The 19,497-nt window shown below is 39.1% G+C and overlaps 1 protein-coding gene across 7 annotated transcripts in view; it reads right to left on the bottom strand.

Annotated features, from left to right (window-relative positions):
- Positions 1-284: 284 nt before the first annotated feature.
- RHOBTB3 (Rho related BTB domain containing 3) overlaps positions 285-19,497 on the bottom strand; it is a 73,858-nt gene continuing 54,645 nt past the window's right edge. For 2 of the 7 annotated variants that reach the window (XM_073344538.1, XM_073344541.1), the window contains 5 exons: positions 12,084-12,257; positions 10,403-10,569; positions 9,471-9,567; positions 8,045-8,156; positions 285-1,239 (listed from right to left, as the gene is read on the bottom strand). In XM_073344538.1, coding sequence (XP_073200639.1) covers positions 1,179-1,239; positions 8,045-8,156; positions 9,471-9,567; positions 10,403-10,569; positions 12,084-12,257 — 611 coding nt within the window. In that variant the 3' untranslated portion in view covers positions 285-1,178. Of the gene's footprint in view, positions 8,157-9,470; positions 9,568-10,402; positions 10,570-12,083; positions 12,258-19,497 lie in introns of all 7 variants that reach the window. The other 5 variants (XR_012158973.1, XR_012158971.1, XR_012158972.1 and 2 more) reach the window with 5 other exon arrangements.

The raw sequence follows: 19,497 nt of genomic DNA, 5'->3' as shown, positions 1-19,497 counted from the left end.
AAATGTATCCTCAGTATTTATATACAAACTATGTGAAGAATGTAATGCTATTCAACACAAATCCTATTACAAAATGTCTTCCTACGTACAACATGTAGTCCAGTGGGGTCCTAATTCTAATTTGGGCTCTGGAACACTACAAATGCAGAATAATGAAAGCAACATTGTTTACTCTCACTTTATCTACCAGTATATGAATTACACAGTTTTGCTGTTTAATTCTTTCCAGCACACTGTTCAAACTTTCTAAATAAAAATAGGTAAATAATCACATGAAATTGAGATGCAGTAAAAATATTTATTGTTTTGTTACAAAGTGTTACATACTAAATCTAGAAATTGTAAATTTTAGTCAAAGAGAAAATACCATTCCATAACTTATGAAAATATCAAAAGCTGAATTTCAGCACATGCCTTAGTAAAATAAGTTATTTTCTCCTAAACCTTTTTCTTACCTAGTTCACCAAGATCTAAAGACGAGAGCAGAGACTCTCTGTCCTGGGGAAATTAATGTTTCTTAGGACAGAAGACTTCCTATGTTAGCCTCAATATAAGTCTCATACTGGATTGACATAAGTGTACATGTGTCATAAACAAACATGGAAAAAAGGTGTGTAACAATATTGTTAACAAGATTCGCTAATAAGGTAGAGGTCTAGTCTCTCCTCAATATGTATTCAAAGCAGTTATAAAAGAATAGATCCTTGAATACTACTATACTATATATTAAACTGATAAGAGGTGATAATCCTACCTCAGGAGAAACGTGCAAGTTATTAGCAGAATAGCTTTCTTAAAATAGACTTGATTGTCTATACAAAGCCCAAAGAGAGTTACTTTCCTAAACTAAATTTACTGGTTTTCCTTTTCTAAGCTATTTTAATATTTCCACATCTTTTAGTTGTTTGAATCAAGTTTTCAGGAACTTCCTAATTTTTAATTTAAACCAATGCAAAAATATTATACATGTAAAGTTGTCACATATATCAAACTCAGTGGTGCTTTGACTAACTTCTAAATATCATCTGTGGATTTCTGAATTGTACCTAAGTAACAAGATATTGTTAGCGAAACCTATATCTAAGGCATAGATTTTAAATTTAAAAAGCACATTTCTAAAGAAAAACATCCATTTGTTATTCTGTTTGTGTGGAGAAATCACTCATTTTCTCAAATTATCACATCATTCTGGGCTTGACCCAGTGTCTCGACCTGATATAGGTAGCATAATAGGGGCACCTGCAAAGAATGGAAAGATATTTTGTGTTTGAGTAATTAGCAAGTTATAAATCTGTGTCTCTTCACATTGCTTGGCCTCACTATATAAAGTGTTTGTGGATGATTAACACAAAAGACTAAAATAAATATACAATACCTTAAAATATTCTCTGATCTACAGAAATGGTCCATATTTCCATTTTACCTTGTTTTTTTAAAAAAGCTATTAACGGGAAAAAGGATTTATGAAATCTCCTTCATGAAAATAAATACCACTACACTGAGTTATTGGCAAAAAATACTAATGTAGCAGATCAGATTTTCAAAATATTAAAAATCTAGGGCCACATGCAATATGGGCAAACATTCACACACAGAATTTGTATATGTAGTTACCATGACTGCACATGTGAATTTAATATTTGTGCATACAAACACCAGTTAAATGATTAAACTGGCCACCTGTATGTGCAGATACTGTGACAGAGCATGTTAAGTACTGGTAATTGTTCATGCAAATTAGACTTACAATTCTGTAGCCATTTTTGCTGATGGCCTTAAGCTTTCAAAACTTCAAAATTTGTCATTCATCCAGTTGATCTACATCTAGAATTTTTAATTTCTACAGTAACAGATATAAAAATTAGGAAATAAGGCGGTACTTAAATCTTTTTTACATTTTTTAAAAATTATAGGTATATATTGTTTCTACTTTCATGTCTGACCATTTTTATTCCATCTTTAACATCTCTTTTTCTCCATTGTAGCAGACTCATCTGTTTTATTCCTTGTAGGAGACAATGTGCTATTCCTAGTTCCATCACTGACTAGCAATGTGATCTTGAACAAATCTCAACCCCTCTCTGCTTCAGTCTTCCTCATCTGGGAAACAAAGATAATAATGCTGCTCACATTTATAAAGCTCTCTTAGATCCTCAGACACAAAGCCATATATAAATACTATTAATTAACATTCCTATACTGAGCTAACCTTCAATATTTGGAGCCAGAAGAGTACCATTATTTTTGTCCCAAAATAGGAAATGCTATCTGGGCCTCTAAAACTGCACCAGAAGAAAATCCCCTGTGATTCTAGTGTGTAATTCCCAAAAGAATAACTGTGTAGAGATTCAAAAAAACTCCTCTTTTTTAACAGATAAGCACTATAGGTACTAGTTAATATGGTGGGTCTCACCTTCACCTGGCTGCAATTTTTTCTGCAGGTGCCTTTAAAATGGCTTATCCTGCCTTGTTTTCAGGACTAAAACTTTTTCATTAATCTTCCTTTTTTACACTGTCCCTCTAGGACCAAACACTGACATACCACAAATACCACTCCCTACAATACAAGAATAGCTGGCTAAAGTTGAACCTAAATAAGATTGTGGTTTTGCTGGTAGGCAGAGGGAACCACTTAGAAGAACTTGCTTCCTGTATAAAACTCCTGTTATTGTAGAAATCTATCCTTCAATTGTTAAGATGGTCTGAGCCTGGGGCTCCTTTTGGACTCAGTGTTACTGAATGTCTATTCACCAATAGTTGAAAAAAGCCACTCACTGTGATCTATGCCTCACCAGAATATCCCACAAAATTATGGTGATCCTATTTAAGATCTCCAGGCTTGATTATTTTGGCTCATATCAAAAAATGAATCCACACTACCTGAACCAATCCAATTAGTACAACATGGAGCATACCAACTGCTTAGAAACACAGGTCACCATGAACACATTGGGCTAATGCACCACTCTGCAAAGGCTTCCCATTGAAGAAAGTTGAGTTCTAGGTTTGTCCTGTTAGTCAAAGCTCTCCATGGAACTGGCCATGCCTACCTCCTTCTTTATGAATATTATCCCCTTGGCAGCTGGGTTCAGCTGAAATGATTTAAACTGTCAACCAACGGGGGAAAGTTTGACTGTGGGAGACAGAACTTTCCCAGGAAAGTTGCCTACTCTATGGAATTTTCTCCTGCAACAGATAAGGATGACTGTTGACTTCATAGCTTTCACAAGAATACAAAATTTCTTCTTTGCCTTCACTTTCCCTGAATTTCGTCACACACAGATATATAATATTACCACACAATAACAGAAAATGCCCTAAAATTAAACCAGCTTTTTCTCCTACAGGTTGGGAAGAAAGATTGTTATTATTTCTATTTTTAAATGCAAAGGAGGCGCTCACACAGTACAATGATGGGGCCATATAAACACCTAGCTAGAGAGAAAATACCAGTTCATATGATTGTAAGGGCAACTTATACAGGGAATAGTTATAAACTTAACCCAATGTTTTGACAATACGCTTTACCGAGCAAGCCCATAAATATGTTACAAGGATTGTGTGATAATCCTAGGCTAAAATAAGCAGGTAGGGTGGGATATTCAAAAGCGCCTCAGAAAGCTGGGTACCCAACTTCATTGAAAATCTCACCCATAGGTTAAACAAAAGATTTACAAAAGTTAAAATGTTTTCAACATCTCATCTAGGAGTTGAAACCACCACTATTGCAGCAAAGAATCCTTAGGGAAAACAGGTTGAAGCTAAACAACAGAGACCATGTCTACACTGCAAACTTTGGTTGACGCAAGTTACATCAGCATAAAGCTACCACTGTTAGTACATCACTCGTGCATGCATACATGCCTCCTTGCACAAGTATTGCGCATCCTCATGAGTGCTTGTGTCAATACATGGTAGGTATCTCAGTGCAACCCACTACTGCCCAGTGCACTGTCTTTTGGGATGTTTTGGCAATGTATAGTGGGGCAGCAAGACGTCAAGCGCGGTGACTGGGGGTAAGGGGCCAACTTCCCAGTTTGCAATTGTTTTCATCCCATCCATGCCATGTCATCTCTATCCCATAATTTTCATGCCTTTTCCCCCATGAACCTACGCAGCCCTCCTCAATGTCCGTTTCTGACAGAAGCATGACGCTTGCAGTTCTGCACTATTGCTGTAAGAATTGTGAGCACAGGACACATGATCTTCGCAGAGCCGTAACACGAACCAAATAAGCAGGGAACACAACAATATCTTGGAGCACAGACTGCTCTGGGACATAGCAAGAACCAATTCAAAGTTGTCTGTTGCTGGTGTTCAAACTGCAGGTGGTAGAGCACCACTTCTGGAACCAAGAAATGAGCACTGACTGGTGGGATCACATCATAATGCAGGCTTGGGATGACGAGCAGTGGCTTCAGAACTTTTGAATGCACAAGGCCACATTCCTGAATCTGTGTGCCGAGCTTGCCTCAGCCCTCCAGTACAGGGACATCAAAATTAGAGCTGCACTGATGGCGGAGAAGAGAGTAGTGATTGCACTGTGGAAACTTGCAGTGTCAGATTGCTACTGGTAAGTGCAAAATCATTTTGGAGTTGGAAAATCCACTATCATGCAAGTGTGCAAGGCCACTAATCATCTCTTGCTATGCAGGACTGTGACTCTCAGCAATGCGCAGGACATACTGGATTGATTTGCAGTAATGGCATTCCTGAATTGAGGTGAAGCAAAGATAGTATACATATCCCTATTTTGGCACAAGCCCATCTTGCCACAGAGTACATCAACAGAAAGGGCTACTTTTCTACAGTTATGCAAGCACTGGAGGACCACTAGGATCTCCTCACTGACATTAACTTTGGCTGGTCAAGGGAAGTGTCTGATGCTTGCATCTTTAAAAATACAGGACTGTTCAGAAAGCTACAAGCAGGGACTTTCTTTTGTTGATGATGTTGAAATACCAATAGCAATCCCGGGGAACCCAGCCTACCCCTTCCTCTCCTGACTCATGAAGCACTCCAATAGCACCAAAAAAAGATTTTGCTATTCGCTTAGCAGGTGAAGAAAGACAGTTGAATGTGCTTTTGGAAGACTGAAGGGATGCTGGTGTTGTTTACTCACAAGACTGGATCTCAGTGAAAAAAAGACATCCCAATGGTTACAGCTGCCTGCTGTGTTCTGCATAATCTCAGGGAAGCAAAGGGGGAAAAGTTTCTGCCAGAGTGGACTGGCAGTCTGCTGAGTTAGAACAGCCAAACACAAGGGCTATCAGAAGAGCTCAACACTGAACCACACATCTCAGAGAGGCTTTGAAGAGCATTTTAACAGTGAGCCAGAGTCATGTGTGGTGTACTCTGCTCTACCTGGCCCTGCTGTTTTGGGGCCTGTTAGGAATTGTGTGGTGTACATCTATGAATATAGCACTGTCTATGCATCTCTTAATTTTGTGGTGTTTGTTGTACATTTATGATTATTACGCTGTTTGTCACTGATCCTATGAGTTGTGCCACACTGTAGAGTAACAATTAAGTAGGTGCTTTCAGAATTGCTGGGCACTCTGAAGCATGTATTGTGAACTAAAAGATTATTTTCCAAATAATATAATTTTATTCAGTAGCAAAACCAGTGCAAAGAAAAATCTGTGCAATTTAAAAGTAAATACATTAAAACTTAATAAATTAATGAAACAGAACAACCAGTGGAAAGAACATTCCTGTCCATTAATCTACATATACAACAACCATGGCTTTCACAGATCAGTTTATGGGATTGTGGTTGTTCTTAATGTCTGCTGGGATAGAGTGGTAGGGATAGGGATAAAGCCCCTGATACCACATGGAATGTAGGGTGGGAGGGCATAGGGAGGTGCTGTTATGGAGTTTCCCATGGACTGCAAAGGAGGGCAAAACTGGGATTGTTGTAACTAAATCCACAAGTCTGCAGTATCTCTGTTTGTTGTTGGAGAAGGTCCATTATGTCTTGGTGCATTTCCCTCTCCTTCTCGTCTCTGCTTTTTCCTTCCCCAGGCTGTCTGTAATGTTCACCCTCCAGACCCTTTCCTCAGTCTCACGCAGCACTGGCTTGCAGGATCTCATTGAACACATCATCCCAAGTCCTCTTCTTTCTCCTCCTTCTCTAGCTCAGGTGTTCCTCAAGTGCGGAGGCGAGAACCTCTCTGCGCCACAATAGCAGCAGCTGCAGATAAAACACACAGAGGTACCACTGTCAATATAGTTACAACAGGAAGTGAAAGTTAAAAATCAGAACCCCCTTCTCTTGCATCCCTAAAATTTAAAACAAGACGTGCGTATTGACACTTTTGCTTCAGAGTGCTTGTGCACGGTGCCACTCATGAGTCAGCCATGGTGAGTATGGCCCACCAAGGGTGAAGAAATGAGGGAATTTTGCTCAGTTGCATGAAACTGAGTATAGGACAATGGTATTAAATACTGGCACCACTGTCCACAGGAAGTGGTGATTTTAGCGGATCTCTCACTCCTGATATAACAAAGGCGCAGAAAGCACAGCTGCTGTTTACTATCTGCTGCTAGCCTGTGTACTACAAGGGTGCCTGCTGAAGTTATCCCTGGGTGGCATGGGAAAGTGTCATACCACAAAGGAAGCAGTAAGGCTGCCATCCCTAGAAACCTTCAGGAGAGGATTGCAGAGTACCTCCATGAAAGTTTCATCAAGATCTCTCATGAGAATTCAAGGGACATCCCTGTGTACATAAACTGCTCCACATGCCCCCACTGGCCTAATTCTACAAGAGAATGAAAAGCAGATAACAACAATACCTGTCTTTGTTGTACTCCTACTTCTTTTAGTACAAGTAAATTAATGAAAAGTCAGTAATTGTGCCATGTTAAATTGCGGGCACCAGCAGTACGTCATTGTAATGGGAAACTCATTTACACACTTTCCCGAAGTTTCTTCCCCTGCATCAAGCTCACCCATGCTCGACTGCTGGGACTGACTGGACTGTGGTGGAGTCTCAAAACAGGTCCTGGCGCCCCGCATAGGTGGAGCTCCCTGGGCGCACATCCCCCATCCTCCTCCTAGTTGTTCATGCCAGGGACCTGTGGCTCCACAAAGGTATCCATGGTTATGTGTGGGATATCAGTAGGGTCTCTGACAATTATGGCATGCAGCTCTTTGTAAAAGTGGCAGGTCTGCGGGTTAGCACCAGAATGACTGCTGGCCTCTCGATATGGCTGACCCATTCCTTCTCTTTCACACAGCACTGCAGCTGGCCTGTCGTACTCCTTCTCCTGCATACCCTGTGCAATCTGTTCATAGATAAACATGGCTGGTCCATAGCTGTGCTTACACAGCCTCTTCTCTCCACAGGCCCAGGAGATCCAATATCTCCTGTCTATTCCAAGCTGGAGTGTGTCTGGATCACGTGGCCGCCATGGTCAGCTGCATAGTTGCGTACAACAATGGGAGAGCTGGTAGGTATGCTCTCCAGCTGGACAAACAGGAAAAGGCATTTCAAAATTTGCAGGGTTTTAAAAGAGAGGGAGGGTCTTTCAGTCTCCATGACCCCTGGACAATGGCATTCACAATTGTGACCAAAGAGGTCAATGTCAGACACTGTTGAACAGCTGCTGGAGGGCTGTTAGAATCCATGTAAGTAACGCAGTGTTTACACTTGCGCTGCGTCGACCTCAGTACATCAACCATGGCTTAATGCTGCTCAGGGAGGGAGTGCTACTGCATTGCTGTAACGGGGCACTTACATCAGTAAGAGACAAATTTAGGTATAGACACATGCACATGCGGCTTACGTTGACCTAACTTTGTAGTGTAGACCAGGCCTGATTGACTCCTTATGCTGTCCTATGGTATATTTCTTAATCCCTTTAAAACATAACAGTAATTCATTATTAATGAAAAGAGTATTAGCAAGTGCATTAGAGAGTATAGTAGGACTCAAATGTTTATTTTCATCCCTGCTACAGTTTTAATAGCCTGCATGTAATTCCCGCCTGTGATTCTCCAGTCTATGAACACTTTGTGAATAATCAATCTTCTGGTTACATTACTATGCAGTGGCATTTCTGGGAGTTGATATAATTCCTGTAATCTGCAAGCTGTTTCAGGTACATACTGGAAGGCCATCTGTGCATCTCAACAAAATTGCGTTCTTCCGCTAAAAGTAAATAAATAGTATTAATGTTAAACGTGTATATACACACACACACATACACTACAAACTGAAAAACTTCTAAAAATTGCTTTAAACAACATTAAGGGCACACAAACCCATAACAGAAGGGAGCAATAAAGTTAAGGCTGAAACTCTGTCCATTGCGCCAATGGTTTTTTTGCAGCACAAACTGTAAAAATCAACTGCCTGAATACCCTTGTTGTTGTGCTAGGCATAAATAAGTTAATTAATTTTAAATGAACATAGTATTCAGAAAAGATATCAAAATGACAGTCCTGGAGACAAATCCTCTATCCACAAAAGAGAAACAACATAGGTAGCAACAATGCGGAACACTTTCTTATGCAATCACAACACACAAGGAATAGTTCGTTCTCCACTCCTGACTTCCTATACTGAGAGTGACAACAAAGGGGATATGGATACATCTCTAATAAGAATTGAATTTAAAACTACTACTCAATTTTACACAGATCACCAAAAGCCTTCTAATAGTGACAAAAGGGTAAAATAAGACCTATTGCTGAATTTCCTTTTTGTTGCGGGTTTAGCTTAATTTTTTTCTTTTTTGTTTTTGTTTTTTGATTTTGTTAGTGATCTTCCTAAAAAATAACTTTTTTTGAAACACAATTTTAGGTCATCATAATTAGGCAAGATACATCCTTCCTACTAACTCAGTGTCCCAGCATTTCCTGAATCAGATTGCATCAGAAGATGTCCACAGCCAATTTTCTTGGGTTAGGGACAGGCAGAATACAGATGTCAGCAGTGTACAATAGGGCCATATTGTGAGAGGTGCTAAGCTAATACAACTCCCATTAATCAGGCAGGTGGGTTTCTACATTTCTCTTAAAGCAAACTGGGTGGGTACACCTCACAAGGTTTGGCTTAAAAAAAAAATTATATATAATTTACCTCTTCCACTTCTATTTCCTAAACCAATTTGACTGACTACTTTGTCACTTGGATTTACTTACATGAATGAAGTGCCATTTAATCATTTGGTTTCATAATACGCTATATCACCTACTGAACAGCGCTATAGAGATCCTAAATTTTTTCTTTAAAAATTTTTTATGCTTCTTATGTGGTGTTTAAATACCATGTCCTTTGAATCAAGATTACAAGTTGTTTCCATGTATAAAATAAACACACTTAAGTACATCTCTCCGAAGTCTTATTTATCTCCTCATATGCTCAGAAGCAGCATTACTTAGCATTAATTCTTCAGTCCAAATACAGTGGAAAAGGTTGGGTATTTTTTTAGTTTTTAAAAGACTAGAACTGGTTAACTACCTGAAAGATCTTGAAATTCAGGCTTTTGACTGAAGATGAGGTAGTTAGTGGCAATAAAATGAAGGAGCCAAGTTGAAAGGCAGTCAGAGTTGTGAAACTGCAAGGAAAAAAGGGAAGTGAAACAGAATACAAATAGTGTTCATGACTAAAACAGATAAAAGATAGCAGAAGGAAAAAAGCAGAAGTCATAATTTAAGATTTCCAGTGTCAAAGTAGCAGCATAGCAAATGAAGAATGGTATCCATGGCAAAAATAAATGAGGGAAAATATAGCACAACAATCTGGCAACAACATACAAATTCTCAGAACGTCAGGTGGAAGTAAATGTACTACCATAGGGATAGGCAAACTGTTTCACGTTAACAACAGGGCATGGTGCCAATTGTTAAAAACTGCTGTTAAAGGCAACCTTCCTTAGCTGAGGTAAGTGTTGAAGCAGCTGCTTAGACCCCTCCCTCCAGTGATAAATCTCTGATGAAGAATTACAAACAAGCACAGGTGCTACTACTGCAGCTGATCTACTATTAAATTAAGGGAAAAATGAGTAAGAGATGTCATAGGAAGAAGCTGACTTTAATAGTTTTTTGAATCCCAAATCTGTGTGGGAATGATGAGGGGATACTCTCTCTGAACAGTTACTGAAAAACAGATGTAATACAGGAGAATTTTAAAAGAAAATTACAGTGTATTAAAAATTATATTCTAATTATTACTTCTATTTACAAAAAGAGTAAACTAAAACACAAAGTGTTTGAAATAGCAGCAAACAGGCAGCAAACAGGTAGCTGCCAGCCACCATGACAGTCTCACAAAGCAGACTAGGACTGAGAAAATTCAGGTCCACTTAAAAATCAAAGTTGATATCAACAAAAAAAATTTTAAAGAAATTCCATCACTCATACATTACATGTCCATGTATGAGCAATACATACCTTGGCTTTTCTGAGCAAGCTAACAACACTGAGACTTGTAGACGCTAATTCCCTACTAGGCATACTCTGCAGCTGTGTGATGATATAAAGCTCACAGATATGCTGGAGTCTGGATACCTGGTACATCTCAGCACAAATCAAGAGAGACATGGCTTGCAAAATACTGGCTGGTGAAAAAAACAAACACGACTTATGGTTAGCACAATCTCACTGGCAGGCTGATCAAAACCAGTTTTACAGTAACCACTTAAATTTGCTTGGAATAGACACAAAATCGAAGTGCTGCTGATGATCTTATGTTTCTGTATTGTAGTTCACAATTTTTGACAGGTGAACTCTATTTTAGCAGAAAAGTATTTAATTTTAAAAAGAGTGACCACTATTTCATCCTCCAAAAGAATGAGCTAATGCAATATGTTGTTATTAAACTTTCCTATGTTGTCAACTGTGCGTCAAATATTGCTGGCCTCACACAAGTGAGCAGTCTTCAGTGAATTTAGGATTTGACCTTTCAATTTATATCATTTTGCTGTGTGTAGAAAAAATTGTTTTTGTAAAATTATGCAAAGTTTCATGAAAAAAACCAGACATAATATAGCAAGGTCTTTCTCTTTTTTTCAAACAGTAAAGTACAAGGGTAACATTTAAGCAGGTAGTGTTGGACAGAGAGATGAAAAATAAAAAATAAATAAAGAGCATTATTTTTTAAAAAATAATTTTCATTCATGTCCTCTAGGTGGAGTCACTTGAAATATTTAAGTACTACAACGTAAAACTTTCAAAAATTCCTTATGACAGTTTATAAAACCAAGATTACTTTAACCAAAATCTGTTTTGGGGATTTATTCCAGCTCAGTGTAGTCATCCGGTTTTGTTATAACTACACTATGAGATTAGACAGATTTAAGCTTTAAAAAAAATGAAACTTGACAAAGAGAAACAACTTTGTACTAACCTGGAGCTCTGACTAGAAAGAAATACAGTTTAAATATTGTTTTGATCTAAAAAATGGCCTCCAGGCATTGGAATGGCCTTGAAATGACTTAAAATTTAATTTTCAGTGTGTTACTTAAGTAGAAGATGAATAAAACAATTTGTAAATTCTTTCTTTACTTCACCCTGATTCCATTATAAATACATTTCATTGTAATGATACACTAATGCATCATATTTTGATAACTTACAAAAAAAATAAAAAGTTTTCCTTTTTAAAGGGGAGAGAACTTCATTTTCATGTTGTACCTCAGAAAGTTACACCTAAGACAAAAAAAGTTTCTAAGAAATATCTTTAGCCGATAGAAATCCTTAACCAGAAAATACACTTTTACTAGTGAATTTAAAGTACCCGGTAATGCAAAACTCTTCCCAGTGTACTTTGTTTACAACGCTGTCGTTTTGACACAAAACGTGAAAGGATGAAGCTGTTAAGAATACGACTAGCAACTTTTCACTTAATTTTTCTATTTTGGCATTACACCTGAATACTAATTTACAGAGAAGTGTAAAACTTCAATCCTTCATTCAGTATGTTGCAGAGGCAGGGAAATGAAAAGTCACTGGTGTATCTCCTCCCCCTTACTTCCCCCCTTTACCCCTCTATGCCCAAAAAATCTGGGGGCAAAAATATGCCTGAAGTATGCAAGGAGTTAAAGGATATAAGGATATTTTTACATTTGCCTACCTGGACAACAGGAGTCAGTGTACAGATACTCTAGAAAGGAGAGGAAAGTATCTTTGGAAACCCCATAAACTGGAACCAGAAAACTATTTGCTTCTATATAACTTCCATTAAACATAGCTGCCATTACTTCACAGCGAGCCACTAGGACTGCTCTGTGGGCTGGTACAGTAGCACCTGTCAGATTTAAAACAAAAAATTATGACATTTATTACTGCAGCCTGCGTTCAACACCAGTTTTGCAAGTTAGAGAAGTACTTATCACTTCAGGCCAGATCCTCAGCTGGTATAAACTGACATCACTCCGCTGAAGTCAATGGAGATATGACAATTTACACCAGCTGGGGATTTGGGCCATTGTGTCTTCTGTATGCAAGTAAAAGGCATGTGTAAGGATTTGCACTATACCCAAGTAGTTCCCAAGTTGACTTCAGGAGCATCACAGCTTTGCGAGATCTAAAGCTTTGTGAGATCACATTCAAACACACTAAGGCAAATCATCCAAGGTGGAATGCCAAGAAGTCAATGGAGTTTCAGCAAATACGAATTTAGCCCAAATTAAATGAAATAGTTCACATTTCAGTAAATCTGTGATGTTTTATAATAATATCTACATATTATCTCATTATCTCATATGCGGCTTTATTATTTAATATTTATATTACCTACATGGCCTCATTAGGGCAGGACCCCATTGTACTAGGTGCTGTATAGTCCTTTCTTTGAAAAGCTTATAATCAAGGCCCTGATCCTGCAATTTTTTTGAGTCTAGGTGAATTGCTGCACCTGTGCAGCACTGTACTAAAGGGAATAGGCTCCACAGAAGTGCAGCAATTCACCCATATGCAAGAAGTTATAGGATCAGGGCCTAACAAGACAGATAATGTCTGAAGGGTGGGGAGGAGTTATATAGTCAATATATAGAATTTTCACAGAAGTACATATATTAGCATTTAACTAATCTGTTTAACAATCTTCATTTCCCTCTGAACCTAACCATCACTAATTGACTGATTTCTTATAGCCATCAGTAAATGGTGTTTGCTTTCTGTTCTGTTACGATTAATCTTTGCTTATATTTTCAGATTATCTAATTAGCACACATTAAATTCATTGGTACACCTATAGCATATATTTTATATCTATACATACACATATGTAAGAGGTGCACATTAAATAAAAGATATACTACATAAAATTATATAAAAATATTTGCATACATACACACATTCAGTATTTAGGAGATTAAATAACCTTCTGTATTTTTTCAGCTGGGAGCCACTGTATTTGTATAATGTTTCAACAACACTTACTGAAGTACCAATACTTTTGTGGTCTAGGTGCCCAAATCCTGCAAACTCAATGGAACTGCTCACATACTTAATGTTAAGCACATACGTTTGCAGGATCATGAGCAAAGCCCTGTCACAATATATAAAAATTTCTTAATTGCACAGTTTAACTTTTCTAACTGTCCTACTTAAAAAATCAAATCAATTACTACAACGGTGACTGGAAAATTAGAGTAAAACTTACTCTTTGTGAAAATAGTAAGTAGCCATTTTGGTAATGGATGGCATGCTCCTTTGTAAATGTCAATTTATACATCAGTGATATTTTCTTGGAAATATGTAGTGGGTGCTATTGTTTCATCAGCTTCCCACAAGGAATATCCTAAGAGCAGAACTTAGAACTAAACTGTTGTGTTGCCACGTTTTGCATTAGTGTTTTGTTTTCATTATCAAAGGTCCTTTTGTTTTTATTGCATACTGAAAACAACATCAGAAAAAAATCCCCTTTCTCTGTGCACCCATTTTTGAGGGATTAAATCTTCATATTTGACCCTGGGTGTTTCAAGTTGAAAACAAAATAATTCAACAATTGTCTAGTCTTTGGAGCGAGGTTTTTTTGCATATGGGGTAGGAGTGGACAAGTCAGGAAAATTGTTAGTGTTCAGATAAGTATTTTGTTTGATACTGATTTGCAAAGCACGCCCCAGATGTATCATTATTTTTTCCATGCAACTGTTCCTTTACTGGATAAGTGCATTTAGTTCTTGTGAAAGTTATCTAGAGTATGCCATTACTTTTGTGGTGCACACACATTCTTCAGAGGCAGTGAGAAAACAGATCCAGTGATTTGGTCCCTTTTTGGGCTTCTGCCAAGGAATACTTACAAATCTTCATAAACAATCAATCCTCCTCAGTTAACAGTTAATAGCCTTTCAAATTATCCATTCAATTTTCTTAAAAAGGTCTCCTGTATTGTATTAAATCATAGATGGGCAAACTCTCTGGGCAGCTCCAGTAGCATGAAGGGACTAAAAAAACTGGCTGCATTCCCCCAAGCCAGGTTTCTCTCAGCAGGCATAGAGGCTGCACAAAGCAGAAAGCTGGTGATAGAGGAGCTAGCCTGTACTCTTCACAGTCACTTCAATAACAATCAAGATATTCAACATTAAATATTTTAATTAAGTCTTCACTATTAAGAGTGCTAGAAAAATTATGCAAATTCTTTTAACAGGTTATTTTTAGCAATTTAAATCTGTTCATCTTCAAGATCTGTATGACATCCCAAAGGAAAAAAAGTGCGTAAAAAACAAGTTACACCTACAATAGATACAGCAACATAATACAAACAGCACACTCCTCACTATAAAGCAAAACCTTAATCCCAACATCACCATACATAACTGTTAGACACCAATCAAAGAAAGAAGTGTATGATGTATTATTTTCCATTAAAAAGTATGAGGGGTGTTATTTTCCAGGATAAGTTCAAGTTTTGTGTCCTAGTGCTTTTGTGGGGAATGTGGTGTATGTATAGTATTACTGTACCTCTTGGTGGCGTATGGGATTTTCATAGCGGGGCAAAGTCTATGAAAAGTACGAATGTAACGTGTCTGGAGTGGTGTACGTTAAAATGGATACCTGAACTGGGCATTACCTTATTTTAAAGTATTTGGATGGGCTGTTTTTTTTATAAGCTAATAACTGGCTTTTAGAAAAGTTTCTTTTTTCTGTGGAAATTTATTGGAAAGTTATACGGTGATCATGGATCCTATGCACACCTACCACAACACATGGTGTACCTTGTCTGTGCACTAATGCCCCAAAAGCAACTATGTGGGTGAAACCAGACAATCACTGTACTCTCAAACTAACTCACACAGAAAAATTATAAAAGACAAACACTGTTTCGCACCATATCACGTCTCACAAAAGCATCACTCCATATATGACCTCTCAGTCCTCGTCCTTAAAGGAAACCTGCACAACACCTTCAAAAGACAAGCTTTGGAGCTTAAATTCATAACTTGGCTACACTCTAAAAACCATGGCCTTAATAAAGACACTGGATGTATGGTTTATTATAACAATCTGTAATATGCTACTTCCTCTTTTTTGTTCTATGACTATATGGTTGTTAATGGGCCATTTCCCCTTGAATGGTCCCTGTGACAGGGTGCTGACCAGGAATTGCTGAGCCAGCCCTCTGTCACTCCAGCTCCAATTAAGGGAGGTGAATTGGAGCGGATTAGAGGAACCTGAGCCTGACTGGCAGAGGTGGAACAGCTGCCAGGCTGATTAGCCTGAGGCTATATACAAGCTCAGAGGGAGGAAGGGAGGGGAGTGGGAAGCCAGAGAGGTAGCTATTCCCTCCTGGCTGCAAGAAAGAAAAGCCCTTCAGGCTGGAACCCCCAGCGATATTTGGTGAGAGGCGGTGGGTTTACATTGTGTAAATAAACTGCACCAGTGACTGCTGAGTCAGAAAGTCTCCGAGTGATTTTTGGAGCAAAGCAGAGACAGGACCAAGGGGGACCCTGCTATAGTCCCTTATATTATGTGCTAACTGTTTATGCTAACCAATCTTTTCCACCTGTGATGTAGCACTGTTGCTCCCAGGATATTAGAGAGACAAGGTGGGTGAGATAATATATTTTACTGGACCAACTTCTGTTGGTGAGAGAGACAAGCTTTCAAGCTTACACAGAGCTCTTCAGGTCTGGGAAACTTACTCAGTGTCAGAGCTAAATACTAGATGAGATTGCTGTGCCACTGTAGCGTTTTAAATGTAGGCAAGCCCTGAGTACCTTTCCCAGAGCTGAAGAAGAGCTTGAAAGCTTGTCTATTTCACCAACAGGAGCTGGCTCAATAAAAGATAATTACCTCACCCACCTTTGTCTCACTAATATCCTGGAACCAACATGGCTATACCATCACCACAAACTAAAATCAAGAAGGAATTTTCCTTTCATAATCTCTTTCTGGAAAGAGCTTCAGAAGATATTACTCGGCCTCTAAAATATTTAAGGTTCATTAAGATAGCAGGGAATTTCTTAATTGGTTGTGGGGCTATCCGCGCAGGTGAGAGTCATTAACATGAGCTTTCCTTGTCAAGAGTATGTCGGTACAAGTGTTCTGAAATATGAAACAACAAAAGATACTAAAGAAATCAATATTTAGTATTTAATACAAACCCTTCTAATCAGCCACAGAGAAATCAATTGTGGGGGAAAGGAAATTCTCCACTTGAGGGGTTTTTCCCTCCTGTGAGAACCACCAGGGAGTTAGGGAGCAATATCCATTTTCAGTATTCTTCTGGACATGACATTCTTCAGTCTGCCAGGGTTAGAGCAGGTCAACACTACAGCTTTGGACCTCTGGCTTTGCCATTGAATATCTGGGTGACCTTAGCCAATCCAACTAACCTCTGCAAGGCTGTTGTGAAGCTTAACATATATTTGTACAGTATTTTAAGATCCCTGGAGGCAGGCAACTCTATAAGTCTGTAATGTTTTTAAGTAAACTGAATACCTTAGTGTTATTAAGAGCAAAACCCAGCATCTGCTCCTGAAGTGCCAGACAAATACACTTGGCTGATTAAATAAGGACTCCCCAGGCAAAGAAATCTGAAATGGGAGCCGCAGCAGTGACTCACTAGAGGGATAGGAAGGGGTTTCAACAGTATGTCTATACTGCACACAAGACTCTGGGATGACGTTTGAGCCCAACCCCTCCTTCTGTCCACTCACAAATCAGTCTCACTCAGATCAACAAGCACTCAGGACTTGAGTCCTAGGACCTTGCTAGGGTTGTCCTAGCTAAACCTGCCGTACCACTGAAGGAAGATTTATCCCTTCAAGGACGAGGGCAGGAATAAGCTCTGCTTTCTCTAGTTCACTGTCCTCTCTGGGGTATGAGTGAGGGGAGCAGGATAAATAACATAGGATCAAAATAATTTTAACTATAATCCCCCTTAAAAGGTCTTAAAAACTTCAAAAATGAAGGAAATTCATTGGAAATATCAAAATCCCCTGAGGAAAAATCACAGTGGATAGTTTCCTGAAGATTAATTTTATGTCAGGATAGATGTCCCACTCTGATCGCATCCAAGTTGCAGTATTTATAACCAGTCTTGATGAGTGAATGGGGCACTGGCTTTGAACACAGGAGACCTAGAGTCAATCCCTGTCTCTGCCGCTGGTTTTCTGGATGACCTTAGGCAAGTCACTTCTTCAACCCCCCAAACCTCAGTTTCCCCATCTGTAAAATGGGATGACGATATTGGCCTCCATTTTAAAGTGCTTCGAGATCTATGGATAAAAAGTGCTAGATAAAAGCTAAGTACTTTTACTGGTGGTGTTATGATACAAATGGAGGGAGGGAGCACAGGCAATATGCTCCTACTCAACCCATACACCACCCCCGGCCAAACACACACATTTGTTTGGCTGGCTATTAGCCTGCCTGGAGCCCTGAACTGAACAAACTGCATTTTTTGAATGAGAAAAACAATCTACAAAAATGAGGTTTTGAAAGGTGACTGCCCATTTCTCAGAAGACTTATCTAAATAGGAGATAAGAGGGGAGACCTATGTCTGTTGTCAGGGAAGCAGTTGGTGTCTGAATGGAAGCATCTGCCTGTGTCGTAAATGTAAAGGGAAGGGTAACCACCTATCTGTATACAGTGCTATAAAATCCCTCCTGGCCAGAGGCAAAATCCTTTCACCTGTAAAGGGTTAAGAAACTACAGTGACCTCGCTGGCACCTGATCCAAAATGGCCAATGAGGGGACAAGATTCTTTCAAATCTGGAGGGGGGGACAAAGGATTTTGTCTGTCTGTGTGATACCTTTGCTGGGAACAGATCAAGGATGCAAGCCTTCCAGCTCTTCTAAAGTTAGTAAGTAATGCATTAGATTTTCTTTTGTTTTTTGGATTGTGAAATTCGCTGTGCTGGAGGGAATGTGTATTCCTGTTTTTGTGTCTTTTTGTAACTTCAGGTTTTGCTTACAGGGATTCTCTATGTTTTGAATCTGGTTACCCTGTAAAATATTTACCATCCTGATTTTACAGAGGTGATTTTTACCTTTTCTTTAACTAAAACTCTTCTTTTAAGAACTGGATTGATTTTTCATTGTTCTTAAGATCCAAGGGTTTGGGTCTGTGTTCACCTGTACAAATTGGTGAGGATTTTTATCAAGCCTTCTCCAGGAAAGGGGGTGTAGGGCTTGGGGGGATATTTTTGGGGAAGATGTCTCCAAGCGGTCTCTTTCCCTGTTCTTTGTTTAAATCACTTTGTGGTGGCAGTGTACCAGGTTTTTAACCTAAGCTGGTTCCCAAGGCAAGAAAGAAATCTGTGCCTTGGGGAATTTTTAACCTAAGCTGGTAAGAATAAGCTTAGGGGGTCTTTCATGCAGGTCCCCACATCTGTACCCTAGAGTTCAGAGTGGGGAAGGAACCTTGACAACCTGCCACAAGCATCTTCCCCCCATCCCAGGGAGTTGAGGGGGAAGAAGATCACCAGAGTTTCTTTTCTTCTTTCCTTTTCCACGTGATGGCTGCGAGCACTGATGCATTCCTCGCTGAGTGCAGGTGCTGTCAGCAGCATCCCAGAAGCGGCACTTTGCCAAAATGGGAATCAGATCTCAAAGCCTTCCAGCTCTGTTCTAAATTTAGAGCTACGATGCTTGTGCACATTCTAAATTTAGCAAAAGGTGTTCTTTCATCTCCAGCTATCTTGGCTGCTTCTACTGCAACTGCTCGTGCTGTTTTCTCTAAGTAGCTTCGTCACAAACTTTTCAGCTCATGAGGCAGCAAGTTACACTTTTTCCAGCTTCCTACTTTATGTCTTCCCATTTACTGTATAGCTTTGCCTGCAGTAAAAAGAGCTAACGCTTGGGAGCCCATATGGGCTGGGAAGCATGATCTGATTAAGCATATTTCTGGGCAGACATATAAGCTGTTGGTAGCTCATAATATTTTTATTACAAAGCTTTTATTCTGAGTTACCCAGGAAAGAATTTTCTGTAGTATCTGGCTGGTGAATCTTGCCCATATGCTCAGGGTTTAGCTGATCACCATATTTGGGGTCGGGAAGGAATTTTCCTCCAGGGCAGATTGGAAGGGGCCCTG

Source organism: Lepidochelys kempii, chromosome 5 (assembly GCF_965140285.1).
Source record: "Lepidochelys kempii isolate rLepKem1 chromosome 5, rLepKem1.hap1, whole genome shotgun sequence".
Taxonomy (NCBI): Eukaryota; Metazoa; Chordata; order Testudines; family Cheloniidae; genus Lepidochelys; species Lepidochelys kempii.
The sequence above is the reverse complement of the archived record's forward strand: the minus strand, read 5'-3'. Positions and strand labels throughout refer to the sequence as shown.